The following is a 15,904-nucleotide window of genomic DNA, read 5'->3' as shown; positions in this document are numbered from 1 at the left end:
TGAGCCTAAGCACTCTCTCTCTTCTCCTCCGGTTTTGTCTGCTGAGGTTTCGGGCAGCAGTAAGGGCCTCCCGGGGTCTGATTCAGGTTCTGGTGCGGTGACGGCGGTCCCGATTTTGGCGGGAACCGCCGCCATCTTGGATTCGGCTCCGATGGCGATCCCGGCCCAGCAGGTGGTGGAGGGCCCGGGACAGAATGTTGGGTGCTCTCCAGGGCCTTCGGGGGCTATGGGTTTCCCACCGGAGTTTGTCTGGTCGATGTTTCAGGCCTGGCAGGCAGGTGCTTCTCAGCCGGAGGTACAGAAGGGGGCAGCTCCTTTGGGGGGCAAGCGCCCACGGCTAGACTATGTGGAGGACCCTGATTTTTTGTCTTTCCCTCCCTCGGAGGATGAGGGTAGTGGATTGGGTGATGAGTTCCCTTTAGACGTTGATCCTGAAGAGGAGGGGTTCTTCCCAGGGGAGGATTCCTCGGTGGTAAGGATTTTTCCTAGGGATGAGCTTCCGGAGCTCATTGATCAAGTGATGTCTACGCTTAGGTTTGAGGCTCCTGAGCCGGTTGTAGCGGAGGTTAAGCAGATAGACCCTTTGGTTAAGGGTATTCGTAAGGCTTCTCGTTCTTTCCCTATGAATCAGGATCTGAGGGATATGATCTTACAGGAGTGGTCCTCTCCAGATTCAGCCTGTCGGGTGGTTAAAGCAATGGCGAGGCTTTATCCTATTCCCCAAGAGGATAGGGATTCTTTTAAATCTCCTACAGTGGATGCGGTGGTGACGGCGGTCACCAAAGCTACGGCCATCCCGGTTGATGGGGGGACTGCTCTCAGAGACCCTCAGGATAGGAAGTTGGAGTCGTTTGTTCGGCGCAGTTTTGATCTCTCGGCCTTGTCTCTGCAAGCCGCTCTATGTGGAGGTCTAGTGGCTCGGGCGTGTTTCCGTTGGGCTGAAAAGCTTCTGGATGGTCCCGCGCTGGACAGGGCTGCCGTGGTGCAGGAGTTAGCCAAGTTGGAGATGGGATCTTCCTTTCTGGCAGATGCTAGTTATGATTTGTTGAGGGCATCGGCGAAGAATATGGCTTTGGTGGTTGGAGCTCGTCGGGCCCTGTGGCTTCGTGGATGGACTGCGGATGCGGCTTCTAAATCCAAGTTGTGTTCGCTTCCCTTTAAAGGGTCCATGCTTTTTGGAGAAGAGTTGGATAAATTGGTGCGTGGTCTTGGGGAGGCTAAGATTCCGCGGTTGCCGGAATTGCGACCTAGAGGAGGGGGTCGCGGTATGTCAGGGCGTGCTCGTTTGAAGGATGCCCGGCGCTATAGGCCAGGTAGGTTTAGTGCGCTGTTTAGAGGCAGATATTTTCAGCGTACTCAGCCCTTTCGTGGGGGTCGTCGAGGAGGACGTGAGGTCTCGGGGGGAGCTCTGTCCTCCGGTCGTGCTTCGCAATGAAGGTTTGCGGGTCCAGCCTCTGGTGCGAGTAGGTGCTCGGTTGAGTCAGTTTTATCAGAGGTGGGCCCATATCACGACAGACCAGTGGGTCCTCGAAGTGGTGCGAGACGGGTACGCCTTGGAGTTCGAAGAGTTTCTGCCAGATTTCTTTGTGGCCTCCCCATGCCGCTCTCGGCTCAAGGCCAGGGCAATTCGGCAGACTCTCCAGCGGTTGATAGATTTAGGGGCTGTAGTTCCGGTGCCGGTTGCAGAGAGAGGGACCGGTTGTTATTCGATTTATTTTGTGGTTCCCAAAAAGGAGGATTCCTTCCGGCCTATTTTAGATCTAAAACGAGTCAACGGGGCGTTGAAGGTTCCCTCGTTTCGCATGGAAACGTTGCGGTCGGTCATAGTAGCGGTTCAGTCGGGAGAATTTCTCACTTCTCTGGATCTGACGGAAGCTTATCTGCATATTCCCATTCGGAAGGCGCATCACCGGTTTCTTCGCTTTGCGGTTCTAGGACATCACTTTCAGTTTTGTGCTCTGCCGTTCGGTCTGGCTACGGCGCCGCGTACTTTTTCCAAGGTTATGGTGGTAGTGGCGGCGGCTTTGAGGCAGCAAGGAGTATTGGTTCACCCATATCTCGACGATTGGCTGATTCGAGCCAAATCCTATCAGGAGAGTGTGGAAGCAACAGCGAAGGTAGTATCTGTTTTGGAGTCGCTCGGCTGGGTGGTGAACAGTGTCAAGAGTCATCTGGTTCCGTCCCAATCCCTAGAATATCTGGGGGTTCGTTTCGATACGGTGCGGGGCCTGGTGTTTCTGCCGCCCGTTCGGATTGCCAAGATTCAGGGGCTGATCCGTCAGTTTTCTTGTTGGGTAGACTAGATGGACCGTGCAGGTCTTTTTCTGCCGTCATCTACTATGTTACTATGTGATGCAGGATCCAATTCAATCACACCTGTTCCTTCTGCAAGAGCTGGTGAAACATTCAAAGTGTTCAGAATATAAATTAAATGTGGGGAAGACAGAGCCCATGAAGGTAGGCATACAGCGCTAAGAGTAGGTAGGGGATTTTTCCTTTAATGAGTTTCGGGGGGGGGGGGTGTTAGATATTTGGGGTTAAAATTATCTGCAGAAATAGGGAACCTGATTGAGAAAATTAATGAGATGTGAGCTTGGAGCTCCCTTACTTTGAACTGGTGGGGGCAGATAGATGCTTATAAGGAAGACTATACTCCCAATGTTGAATGCTCTCTTTATCAAGCTTCTCATTTATATACTGGTCCACTACTTGCAGCCATGGCAGAATAGTCTACAAAAATTTGTATGGGGGAAGGGAGAGCTAGGATTAGTTACAATAGATTGGTGAGAAGCAGGGAACCAGGAGGTAGGGGACTACCCATTTTAAAGGGCATTTTAGGAAGCTGTGGTGCTGAAAGGAATTAAATACCATTAGGACAATGATGCACAGTAAAGAAACACTGCAGAAACGGACGACCGTAATATGCTACGTACAGAAAAGATGAGAAGAGTGGCCAGCAAAGCTCTTCTGTAAAGATAACAGGAGGACGACTAAATGAGAAGATAAAACTTTATTCTTCAAAAGACCTGACACAGCACCATGTTTGGCAAAATGCCACAGTAAACAGGACTCGGAGGTAAAAAGTTCTGTGTTGATTGCTGATAATGGGGGGGGGGGGGCTTGCTGGGATTCAGAAGGGAAATCCTTAGTCTTCCCCTTATGATTTTTCCCCATTACTGAGGAAAATTATAGAGGACTTTAAACCACATCTTCACCAAGAGATGCCATCTTGATTCTTCCGTTGTGCGTTGTGCTTTAATCGTCTATGTGTTGTAGTCATTTAATAAATTTATCAACAGGCTATATACATCTAGTCTGATTCTTTTTATCTTCATCTTAGAGTCCTTAACCCATTTGCCTTCTTGCTTTCTTGGACTTAGTGTGCTATAGCCTCCAAAGCTGAATAGAATACTCCAAAGTAAGACCTTGCCAACACCTTGAACAGGAATATTTTCTCTTCCTAAAGTAAACTCATCTGCTCTTCAAATAGAAGATGAATCTCTATTCTATTCAATAATTTATAGTCCATCTTATGTCTGTTAGGATTCAAAAGCAGATCACAATAGAAATGAATTACAATTTAAAGTCATTATTATAGCAGGTACAAAATTATTTAATGCTAGAAATGGAGTACAGATAAGTATGGTGGGAGTAGGTTTGACCATGTGAGTCCTGCCTTGCACTGGCTTCCAAATGAGGCGAGAAGTAAATTCAAACTTGGTATTTTTAATTCGTAAGTCGTTTTATGGATTTCTTCCAAATTATATAGTGGAACTATTTGCAGTTGATTTTTTGGCTTATTCTCTTAGATCTAAAGACAACCATTTATTGGAATTTCTAACCATGAAAAATGTTAGATTTAAGACCTATTATGATACTAGTTTTGTATACCGTGCAGTGTAATGTTGGAATACTCTTCCACTGGAGCTTAGAATCCTATCTGAAATTTCGTAAACTGTTGAAGGCTCATCTATTTTCAACCTATTTTACATAGGGCTTCTTTTACAAAGCCACGCTAGCAATTCCTGCACGGCAAATGAGAGGAAGCCCATAGGAATTGAATGGGCATCCTCTCATTTGCCACATCGAGAATCGGTAGTGCGCCTTTGTAAAAGATGCCCATAGTATTTATAAGAGTAAATAGTTTGAAAGTTTTGATTTTATTAAGAATATAGTGTAATCTTTTCTCCTAGAGAAGGCCTAGTTTTCTTTTTTATTGTAATCCTCATAGATCCCTGGTGGAAAAATAGAGGAATATAAATTTTATTGTATTATATTACTGTATTGTATTTAAGGCTTTTCAAAAAGCTAAATAGATGGAAATTCACCTAATGTGGACTGGAATATCGTACCAAAATATTTGCTCCTTGATAATGAAAGGAGTGCTTTGTTTTGAGATTGAAGGTTGGCTGACTCAGGACTAATGTCAGGAAGTATTTTTTCACGGAGAGGGTGGTGGATATGTGGAATGCCCTCTCACGGGAGGTGGTGGAGATGAAAACGGTAATGGAATTCAAACATGTGTGGGATAAACACAAAGGAATCCTGTTTAGAAGGAATGGTTCCATGGAATCTTAGCGGAGATTGGATGGCAACACCGGTAATTGGGAAACAAAACGGTAGCTGGGCATAAGTACATAAGTATTGCCATATTGAGAAAGACCAGAGGTCCATCAAGCTCAGCATCCTGTTTCCAACAGTGGCCAATCCAGGCCACAAATACCTGGCAAGATCCCCAAAAAGTACAAAACATTTTATACTGCTTATCCCAGAAATAGTGGATTTTCCCCAAGTCCATTTAATAATGGTCTATGGACTTTTCCTTTAGGAAGCCGTCCAAACCTTTTTTAAACTCCACTAAGCTAACCGCCTTTACCACATTCTCTGGCAACGAATTCCAGAGTTTAATTACATGTTGAGTGAAGAAAAAGTTTCTCCGATTCGTTTTAAATTTACTACATTGTAGCTTCATCGCATGCCCCCTAGTCCTAGTATTTTTGGAAAGGGTAAACAGACGCTTCACATCTACCCATTCAACTCCACTCATTATATTATAGACCTCTATCATATCTCCCCTCAGCTGCCTTTTCTCCAAGCTGAAGAGCCCTAGCCGCTTTAGCCTTTCCTCATAGGGAAGTCGTCCCATCCCCTTTATCATTTTCGTCACCCTTCTCTGCACCTTTTCTAATTCCACTATATCTTTTTTGAGATGCGGTGACCAGAGTTGATCACAATATTCGAGGTGTGGTTGCACCATGGAACGATACAAAGGCATTATAACATCCTCATTTTTGTTTTCCATTCCTTTCCTAATAATACCTAACATTCTATTTGCTTTCTTAGCCGCAGCAGCACACTAAGCAGAAGGTTTCAACGTATCATCAACGACGACACCTAGATCCCTTTCTTGGTCCGTGACTCCTAACGTGGAATCTTGCATGATGTAGCTATAATTCAGGTTCCTCTTTCCCACATGCATCACTTTGCACTTGCTCACATTAAACATCATCTGCCATTTAGACGCCCAGTCTCCCAGTCTTGTAAAGTCATCTTGTAGTTTTTCACAATCCTCCAGCGATTTAACGACTTTGAATAACTTTGTGTCATCAGCAAATTTAATTACTCACTAGTTACTCCCATCTCTAGGTCATTTATAAATATGTTAAAAAGCAGCAGGCCCAGCACAGACCCCTGGGGAACTCCACTAACTACCTTTCTCCATCGAGAATACTGACCATTTAACCCTACTCTCTGTTTTCTATCTTTTAACCAGTTTTTAATCCACAATAGAACAATTTTCTCTGGAGTCTTTCATTAGGTGATGGGTCAGATGCATGTACTGTCTGTGAAATACCTTGTATTAGCTGATGCAGCAGATTGTAGAGTTGCTCCTGTGAAGGAGGTGGTGGAGATCTGCTGGTGAGTGCTGGAAGGCTGAGGAGTGAGTATTGGGGAAGAAGGTGTAATTTGAAAGGGTCTTGTGTCCTAAAAGGTGGAGCGGCAATGTCTAGAGAGTCAGCACTGGTGGAGTGGCAGTTTGTACTTTGCCCATGCCAGCTGCTTGTGCTATGTCAGGCTCCTACACTACCAGTGCCGTTCCTGTGCTGGCTTTGTGATCTGCCTGTAGTGCTGTATCCCAGCTTGTCAGTGCTAGACACCCTGCAGTGGCAGTTGTGTCTGTGCCAGGAAGGAGAGGGGCTTTAAGCAGTGTCAAAGGTGAAGCTTGAGCAGTGATGCCATTTGCATCGGGCTTTGAGGCACAGGCAGGAATATCTACACTGCTTTATTTCCTTGCTGAAGCTTCTGCAGCGCCTGAAATCTGGGCTAGTTGAGCCGAAGAGCGTTGAGAGTGGCTGTCTGAGGGAGAACATAGTAACATAGTAGATGACGGCAGAAAAAGACCTGCACGGTCCATCCGGTCTGCCCAACAAGATAAACTCATATGTGCTACTTTTTGTGTATACCTGACCTTGATTTGTATCTGCCATTTTCAGGGCACAGACCGTAGAAATCACCCTCAGCATTAGCCCCGCCTCCCAACCACTAGCCACGCCTCCCCCTACCGGCTCTGCCATCCAATCTCCGCTAAGCTTCTGAAGATCCATTCCTTCTGAACAGGATTCCTTTGTTTATCCCACGCATGTTTGAATTCCGTTACCGTTTTCATCGCCACCACCTCCCCCGGGAGGGCATTCCAAGCATCCACCACTCTCTCCGTGAAAAAATACTTCCTGGCATTTTGCTTGAGTCTGCCCCTCTTCAATCTCATTTCATGTCCTCTAGTTCTACCGCCTTCCCATCTCCAGAAAAGGTTCGTTTGTGGATTAATATCTTTCAAATATTTGAACGTCTGTATCATATCACCCGTTTCTCCTTTACTACAGGGTATACATGTTCAGAGGGTCCGGTTAAGCACAGTGAGAGGCCGATGGTAAGTCTGGGCAGGGGTGGTGATTGTTGCACTTGTTGAACAATGTGCTGGAGAGAGGCTCATCAGCGCAGGTACAGCACTAGCAGCAGCAATGTGGTGTGCGAGCTCAGAAAGGATGTGACTTCTCCTCTTTCAGGCATGAAGAGGCATGTGACTGCATTTTGAGCAGGCCTAGACAGCACATACAAATCTGGTGAGAGACAGAGAGGGCCATAATTTTTCCGCACTGGGGGCATTTTTTTAAATCCTGATTTTTGTTGGTTTCTTCGACCTTAGTCTTGAGTTTAGATATCTTTTGTTCAGGCATGGTAAAGTGAAGCAAAATTCTGTGTAATGGAAATGAGTGGATGTAATAGACTGAGGGGCAGATGCAGCAGCAGCAGCAGCAGTTACCACATTGGTGGGGGGGCTAGTCTGGACATGCTCAGAAAGATCTTCAAGACTTTTTTGAGCAATGTGGAGCAAGTCGAAGCTGGTACCGTCAAGTGATGACATCACCTATATGTGACTGCCTTATCCTGCTTGTGAACAGAGAACTCACTGCCCTTCCTCATGGTGTCTCCTTGCTCTGTACCTGATGCAGATCTCACTGCATTCCCTCAAGGTATTTCCAAACTCTGCAGACAGATAATAATCCCATTATTTTCACTCACTTGGACACTGATGATATTTCCCCCATTCTGGTACAGCCTTGGTTTCATTCTAGGCAGCAGTTGAGAAAGCCAGGAATCCACTGCTCTTAGGTAATCTGTAATTAGAGGAATGTTAATTTTTCCTTCATGAAGTCAAGAAATTCCCTTACTAATCTGCAAATGGGGACAGTGAAGTGATAATAAGGATTCAATTTTATAAACAGCAAACACAGTTTACTAAATATTCAATGGCACTTAAGTGTTACTGCATTGTTAAAGAAATGCAGTTAACTTCAGGACAGTCCCTCCTGCTGACCAGACTTGTCAGTTTAACTTTTCATGGTGTCATCAGGAGAACGCTAACTGCTGTGAGACCCGCTCACCTCAAACTGCTAAACTCCTGATGACACCTTGAAAAGGCAAAACATGCCAGCATGTAGAGAATGAGGGTGAATATAAGCACATTTACATTTTAATATTAAATTGAAGTTTTCTGGGGCAGTACTATCAGTTAAACTTTAATGCAAAGAAGTGCAGAGTGTACAGCGCTGCGTATGCCTTGTAGCCAGTGGCGTAGCAAGGGCAGGGCGGTGGGGGCAGTCCGCCCAGGGTGTCAACGGGTGGGGGGGTGCTCCGCTGGCGAGTCCCTACCAGCTCCGTCCACCCCCCCCCCCCCTCGACACAGTCCCCACCTGCCTACCAACTCCGTCCACCCGGCACTGTGCAGCGTGGCGCCTCGCATCTGCAGCGCTGCTGTAAAAGAAGAAAATCGCCTCGTCGTCGGCCCTTCCCTCACTGTGTCCCGCCCTCTGATGTAACTTCCTATTTCCTCGAGGGCGGGACATGTCTATTAGCATTCCCTTCCCAGTGGTCACCGTGGATGAGCCGAGGGCTGAGATGCTCGAAGTCCTCGACTATCCATCACCACTGGTGAAGGCGTGGGGTCGGAGGGAAGACCCGCAGACTCCTCGGAGGAGAAATATCTGGGATCCTCCTCCTCCCCCCACGAGGCCTCCTCCTCGATGATGGTGCCGAGAGGTGGACTCCCCTGCCGGCGGGGACGAAGCTCCATCCATCGACGTCGACGGGGATTCCACCTGAGTGGCGATCGAGACGCCGGTGTCGAAGACCGCATCACAGGGCTAGAGCCAGAGCCAGCCAGCGCTTCCATCAACGGCACCGTGGGCGCAAGCACCCCCGGTGCCAGCAGGGCCTGGCACATCAGCCCCTCCAGGATACCTGGGAGGATGGCTCGGAGACACTCGTCTAGGGCCGCTGTCGGGAGAGGCTGGGGAGCCAGTGCGGGCGTCGGTGCTCAAAGCTGCCCGGGTCCAGGAGACGGTACCGGGGTACCCGACGACCTGCGCATCGACACCTCTTCAATAGAGGGGGAGCGCTCCTGCCGGCGTGGGTGCTTCTTAGGGATCGAATCTTCTCTCGACGTCCCTGAGCTGCCCGTGCCATGCGCCGTGGGCGACCGATGACAGTGCTTCTTCGTAAGCTTCTTCCGATGCCCGTCATCGGCGCTCCGTGGCATGGACGAGGAGGAGATGGCGTCCCCGCGCCCTCTGGGGGTCGGATCTGACAGGGTTCGCTCCCGATGGCCCTGGGCAGCGGGACCAGCCAAGGCGGATTGCCCACTCGGCCGTTCACCGCCGCCATCGCTGGCAGGTCGTCGGGCCAAGGGAACCTGTACTCCTGGGGTCGATGCCATGCTCAGCGTCGAAGTCTTCGACATCGGTACCGATACCGAAGTCCCAGCCGTCGAAGTTGAAGGGCCAGCGCAAGTTCCGAAAAGACGGTCCCGAAGAACTTGCTTCACCACCTGCGTCCGCTTTTTCAAGCCGAGACACAAGGTGCATGCCTTGGAATTATGCTCCGGACCGAGGCACTGGAGACACCAAGTGTGAGAATCGGTCTGCGAGATCTGCCGGCCGCACCGACCACACTTTTTGAATCTGCTCGGGACCTTCAAGGACATCGATGGAAAAATTGCGTCGGCGAAGTCAAAACCGTCGATGGTGGCGGTAAAAGTACAACACCACAAACAAAAGAAAGAAATCGGACGCGACGAAGCGAAATAAAAAGAAAACACTCGACGATAAGGTTTTTTTTAACAAAAAAGAAAATGCTGCGAAACGGTTTTCCGGGGCTGACACGGAGAGGGACGAAACTGGGTTTCTCTCCAGTGTGGAAAAATAGAAAACTGAGCGGGAGCGGTCGCGCACGGGCGGGAAGATGGCCGCGCATGCGTGGTGGGCGTAACCCACGTGCGGGACCTCCTGCGAGATTTTTCTTCCGGTTCAAGGGGCTGCCGTGGACGTCAACCCAGTCGTGAGAACAAGCAGCCTGCTTGTCCTCTGAGAATGTGGGATACAAATGCAACAAATAAATATTCAAAGTTGTTAAAACAAGTGCAGACTGTGAAGTATTGCAGGACGTCCTTAGGAAATTGGAAGACTGGGTGTCCAAATGGCAGATGAAATTTAATTTGGACAAATGCAAGGTGATGCACATTGGAAAGAATAATCCGAATCATAGTTACCTGATGCTAGGGTCCACCATGGGGGTCAGAACTCAAGAAAAAGATCTGGGTGTCGTAGATAATATGCTGAAATCTTCTGCTCAGTGTGCGGCAGCGGCCAAAAAAAGCAAACAGGATGCTAGGAATTATTAGGAAAGGGATGGCGAATAAAACCAAAAATACTACAATGCCTTTGTATCACTCCATGGTGCATCTGCATCTTAAGTATTGCGTTCAGTTCTGGTCGCCTAATCTCAAAAAAAGATATATCGGAATTAGAAAAAGTTCAAAGAAGAGTGACCAAAATGATAAAAAGGATGGAATTCCTCTTGTATGAGGAAAGGCTAAAGAGATTAGGGCTCTTCAGCTTGGAAAAAAGACAATGAGGGGAGATATGATTGAGGTCTACAAAATCCTGAGTGGTGCAGAACGAATAGAAGTAAATTGATTTTTTACTCGTTCCAAAAGTACAAAGACTAGGGGACACTCGAGGAAGTTAAATTGGAAATACTTTAAACAAAAAGGAGGAAATATTTTATCACTCAGTGAATAGTTAAGCTCTGGAACTCTTTGACGTAGTATGTATCTTAGTTTAATAAAAGTTTGGACAAATTCCTAGAGGAAAAGTTCATAGTCTGCTATTGAGACAGACATAGGAAGCAACTGCTTGCCCTTGGATTTGTAGTATTGCGTATTGCCACAATTTGTGTTTATGCCACGTACTTGTGACCTGGCTTGGCCACTGTTTGGAAAACAGGATACTGGGCTAGATGGACCACTGGTCTGACCCAGTATGGCTACTCTTATATTCTTAGTATAAGGTGTATCCACCACTAAGGCCTAAAGTTCACTGATTCTATGAGCTGAAGTAACAGCCACCAAGAAAATGACCTTCCAGGTCAAGTACTTCAGATAGCAGGAAGTCAGTGTCTCAAAAGGAGCTCTCATCAAGGTTCCATCACACAGGCAGAGGTTTGACAGGAGGCTTTGACAAAAGCAAACCTCTCGCGAAGCAAACAACTAGAGGCTGTCCAGATATGGGCTTACCCTCTGGATAATAAGCACTAATTGCACTGAGGTGAACCCTTATGGAGTTGGTCTTGAGACCAGACTCGGAAAGGTGCAGAAGGTATTCAAGCAGGGACTGTGTAGGGCAGTAAAGAGGATCTAGGACCTTGCCCTCACACCAGATGGCAAACCTCCTGAATTTGAAAGAATAACACCTCTTAGTGGAATCTTTCCTGGAAGCCAATAAGACTCGGGAGTCACCATCTGACAGACCGAGAGAAGCAAATTCTAGGCTCTCAACATCCAGGCCGTGAGGGCCAGAGACTGTATTACTTAGATTGTAAGTTCTTTTGAGCAGAGACTGTCTCTTTGTATCAGGTGTTCAGCGCTGCGTGCGTCTGGTAGCGCTATACACATGTAATATTAATAATAATAATATTCTGAACGTGAGGGTCAGAAAACACTACAATCTCCATGGTTCTTCGGCTCCAGAAGAACAGGGAACCAGATCTGCCAAAGCCAGTAAGGCACGATTAAGATCATGATCCCGTGGTCTTGCTTGAGTTTCAACAGAGTCTTCCCCATAAGAGAAATGGGAGGATACGCATACAGAAGGCTTGATCTCCAATGCAGAAGTGTCACGGTCGTGCCCTGGTTTCAGGCTCTCAGTCATCTCGCCCCCTGGTGGCTGCATTGGATTGTCTGTGTGCTGTTTCCCATTCCAGACTTCAGCCCAGTCCGGATCTTCCGGCCTGCCAGACTTGCTTGTCTTGTTTAAGCCTGCACAGCACCTATAGCTGCCTGGTGATTGCTGCAGCTGAATCTCAGCTGCTGCTGGGCTTATTAGCCATTTGGAAACTCTCTGCTTTGCCTTTGCATCGCCTAAGGCCCTGGTTTGTTAGTGCTTGTTGCACTTCTGCCTAGTTTGGCTTTTATTCTAGTTCTTTTCTGCTTCTGGTTAGTCTGTGTGTAGTTTGGCTTGGGGTTTGCTTGTTTCCTAGTCTTGTTCCTTGTTTGTCTTTTGTGTGTAGTTTCTGTTTGTATGTGTTTCTTGTTCAGTGGCTGCCTGGCAGCTTTCAGTTCTGTCTCGTGTTTGTCAGTGTTTGTTCCATGTTTTAGTGGCTGCTTGCAGCTTCCAGTTCCTGCCCTGTCCTGTAAGTCCTGTCGGCCGCCTGCAGCCAGGGGCTCAACTCCTGAGGAAGGGCGGCTAGTGCAGGTGAAGTCTTGCCGTTCCTATCTGAGTTCTGTTTTGTTCCTGGTGTGGGGTGGTTTTGCCTGCCACTGCCGATCCTCGGCAGTGGCCCAAGGGCTCACTAACCTAGTTCCTGCTTTGGAAACGTGACAAGGAGGAAGGCATCTAATGCTAGTCTGTCATGGGCCTGAAGCAGAACAGAAGGACTTTGTGATTCAGTTGAGTGGAAAAGAGTTCCACCAAGGGGGTGCCCCACTCTCGGAAGATCTTGCAGGCAGTGCCCATATTGAGAGACCACTCGTGTGGCTGTATAACCCTGCTCAGTCTGTTGGCCAGACTGTTGTTTTTGCCTGCCAGACAAGCGTTGTCGAGCCCAGCACCACATCCGGACGACCTCCTTACACAGAGGGTGTGATCCGTGTCCCCCTGCTTGTTGGTGTAATACATTGCAACCTGGTTGTCTGTTTGAATGAGCACAATTTGGTTGGACAACCAATCTCTGAAAGCCTTTAGAGTGTTCCAGATTGCCCGAAGCTCCTGGAGATTGATCAGAATACCTATTTCCTGGAAAGACCATGCTCCCTGAGTGTGAAGCACATCTACATGAGCTCCCCATCCGAAGAGAGAAGCATCTGTCATCAGCATCTTCCAGGTCTCCCGTAACCAGGTACCACTGGGAGGCTAGGGACCATTGGGCTGATCTCATGTGAAGGCGTGTCATGAGTGCTATATAAACTGTGGAAGCCATGCGACCCAACAACCTCAACATCTGCCGAGCCGTGACTTGCTGAGAGGCTCAAGACCCTCAATGCCCCGGAGCTCTCAGCACCATGTGATGAGGAGGACTGATAAGATAAGAGCATATCACTGCTATTACTCAGGACTGAAAGGTAACTGATATTTTGACCAGAAAAGCAGCTAAAATATAAGGAACAACAGACTTCCATACATTTGAAAGTACAACTTAGTATGTTAGAATGAAGAGAGATGACGTGTTCAAACCCCTAGATTACAGAGACTATTACAGCTCCATAAGAGGACCTGGTATGGATGCAGCAAAGATCTCAGAATTAAAGACCCTTTTTAAAATTGGAGTTATTCAGTCAGTCAAAAGAAAGCACCCCTTGAAGCTGAAATAACAAGCGACTGAAGGAAATGGCAGCGACCACACATAGAGGACAAGAGAGGTACCAGCAGAGCTCAAACCAGGACATTTTTAAGAACCCCATTGTAAGAGCACCTCTATACCCATATTCATAGCTGAAGCTATGTAGGCTGAAAAACGCTGCTCTCAATGCAGGAGCCAACGAAAAGCACCGGCGTCTACCCTGAAAGCCGTTGAGCTCCATTCTCTCCTCCTCTATATCCCCTACAACGCTGTCAGGGAATAGTTCACTTGGGGCTGAGGAAACATGAGCTAATCCTTAACAGGTTCTACAGCTGTTTCCCAGTCCGTGATCCCCTGGCAGCCATCTTGAAACACCAGCTCCATCTTTAGCACCTGTTACAAGAAAGAAAAAAAGCAGTATGAAAAAAACTTTTGGATCAAAGAAAAACTGGTAAAAAGAGCCCAGAAAGCAGGCATTCAGAACCACTACTATAAACCTCCTGAGGTTTATAAAAGTATAAAAGGTGAGGTTGGAAAAGGCTTCCCAGCAATGAAGATGGTTGGAATCTAGTGGAAAAGAAATATCTGGTAAAAGTCACAGAAACTCCTAGCTTCCTAAAAGGCAACTCCTGAAAACACCTAATATAACCAGAAAAAAACAACAGCACAAAGCAGTCAATGATGAAAAGCATAACTTACCTCAGCAATAAACTCACTTGAGCAGGGAATGAAAAAGAGAGACTACCGCCTGACAAGTATGCAATTTTTATCACACATACAAGGTTTAGCCTCATTTGACTTTTAGAAGTAGCAAGAAAAAAGGAATGAAAGGGGGGGTGGGGGGCAACCCAGCACCACCAAGTTTCACTTGGGAAATGAGGGGACTTGGCACCTGGCACCATCAAGTGTCATCCCAAGCTCTAATATAATCTTCAGTGAAATAAAATGAACACTCTCTGCCCAGCAGTAAGCCCCTGCTCAATTGACATGGAGAAGCACTCGGGTCAGAAGTCAACAGAGAAGAACAAAGGAGGAGCTGTACAGTCTGTCCACCAGTCGCTTGGAGAAAAGATGATACTCAAAGGGTGAATCACTCAGAACTACTTTTTTTCTGTCTCCATCCGCTTGTCAGCGAATATAACCCACTTGTCTAGACTGGTCTGGTCTAGAAGAAAAGGAAATTAGAGGCCAAATGGAACTGGTATTCTCGGTTTCAACTGAAACCAAATCAGTAGCTGGACTCTGCTAATCTGTTTTGGCCAAAAATGAAAGAAAAAACGGCACTCCTCTCCCTACCCCAGCAAAGAACAGGTTTTCCTGGGCTGTTGCCACCACTACCCCTCCTCCATAAAAACCAGGTCCTGACAGCCACCCCACCCCACTGTAAGAGAGCAGGTACCACACAAAAGCCCTCCTCAGGCCTACCTTTAACTGCCCTGGTAGTCTAGTGGCCTGTTCGGGGCAGGAGCTATCCCAGTTGTTTGTGCTCCCACCAAGTCCTCCATAAAAATAGATGTGAAGTTTCGCAAAGCTGCTGCAGAAACTCTGTGCAGCCATTTTTATGGAGGAACAGGCGGGGAAAAGAGCAACTAGAATAGCTCCTGCCTCAAAGAGGCCACTAGACCACCAGGCAGTTAGAGGTAGGCCAGAGGAGGGCCTCTGGGTGGTTGGGGGACCAACTCAGCAGCACCTGTTCTCTTCTGGGGGGGGGGGGGGGGCACCCCAGCCTGGCTTATTTGGGACCTGTTCTCTGCAGGAGGGGAAGTAGTGGTGGCAGCGAATTTGTGAGACCTGCTCTCTCCGGGGGGAGGGGGAAGGGGGAGTAGCTGTGGCAGTAACCTAGCAAGACCCACCTGGGTCAGGGGGTCCAGGGCCAGGAGGACTCAAATCTGGTGGCTGGGAGAGGATACTTCAGTTTCAGCCGAAAATGCACTTGCATTTTCAGCCAAAACCTGAACACTGATTTCAGGCCCGACCGAAATTCAGTCAGCCTCTAAAGGAATCATGGTTTAATAGGACAGAGTCAACATGGATTAGCCAAGGAAGTCTTGCCTCACCAATCAGCTACATTTATTTTGATGGGATGAACAAATATATGGATCAAGGTGAGCTAGTTGACATAGATTATCTACATTGTCAGAAAGCTTTTGTCAAAGTTCATCATGATAGATTCCTGAGGAAATTACAAAGCCAAGGGATAGGAGACAATGTCCTATTGTGGAGTGAGAACTGGTTAAAAGATAGAAAAACAGAGAATAGGGTTAATGAACAATTCTCTCAGTGGAGGAAGGTGAATAGTGGAGTACTATAGGCTATTGGGACTATAACATTTATAAATGATCTGGAATGGGAACAATAAGTGAAATGATCAAATTTGAGGAGGATACAAATTTATTCGACATTGTTAAATTATACGTAGGCTGGGAGAAATTACAGAAGGGTCTTGCAAAACCAGAAGATTGGGCATCAAAATGGCAGATGAAATTTAATGTGGGTAAGTGAAAATGAT

At 47.4% G+C, this 15,904-nt stretch overlaps 1 protein-coding gene across 2 annotated transcripts in view; it reads right to left on the bottom strand.

Annotated features, from left to right (window-relative positions):
* GLB1L (galactosidase beta 1 like) overlaps window positions 1-15,904 on the bottom strand; it is a 194,939-nt gene that overhangs the window by 110,165 nt on the left and 68,870 nt on the right. For both annotated transcript variants that reach the window (XM_030208753.1, XM_030208752.1), the window contains exon 8: window positions 7,585-7,679. In XM_030208753.1, the coding sequence (XP_030064613.1) occupies window positions 7,585-7,679 (95 nt within the window). The remainder of the gene's footprint in view (window positions 1-7,584; window positions 7,680-15,904) is intronic.

This window comes from Microcaecilia unicolor, chromosome 7 (assembly GCF_901765095.1).
Source record: "Microcaecilia unicolor chromosome 7, aMicUni1.1, whole genome shotgun sequence".
Classification (NCBI taxonomy): Eukaryota; Metazoa; Chordata; class Amphibia; order Gymnophiona; family Siphonopidae; genus Microcaecilia; species Microcaecilia unicolor.
Note: the sequence above shows the minus strand (reverse complement) of the source record. Positions and strands in the feature narration are given on the sequence as shown.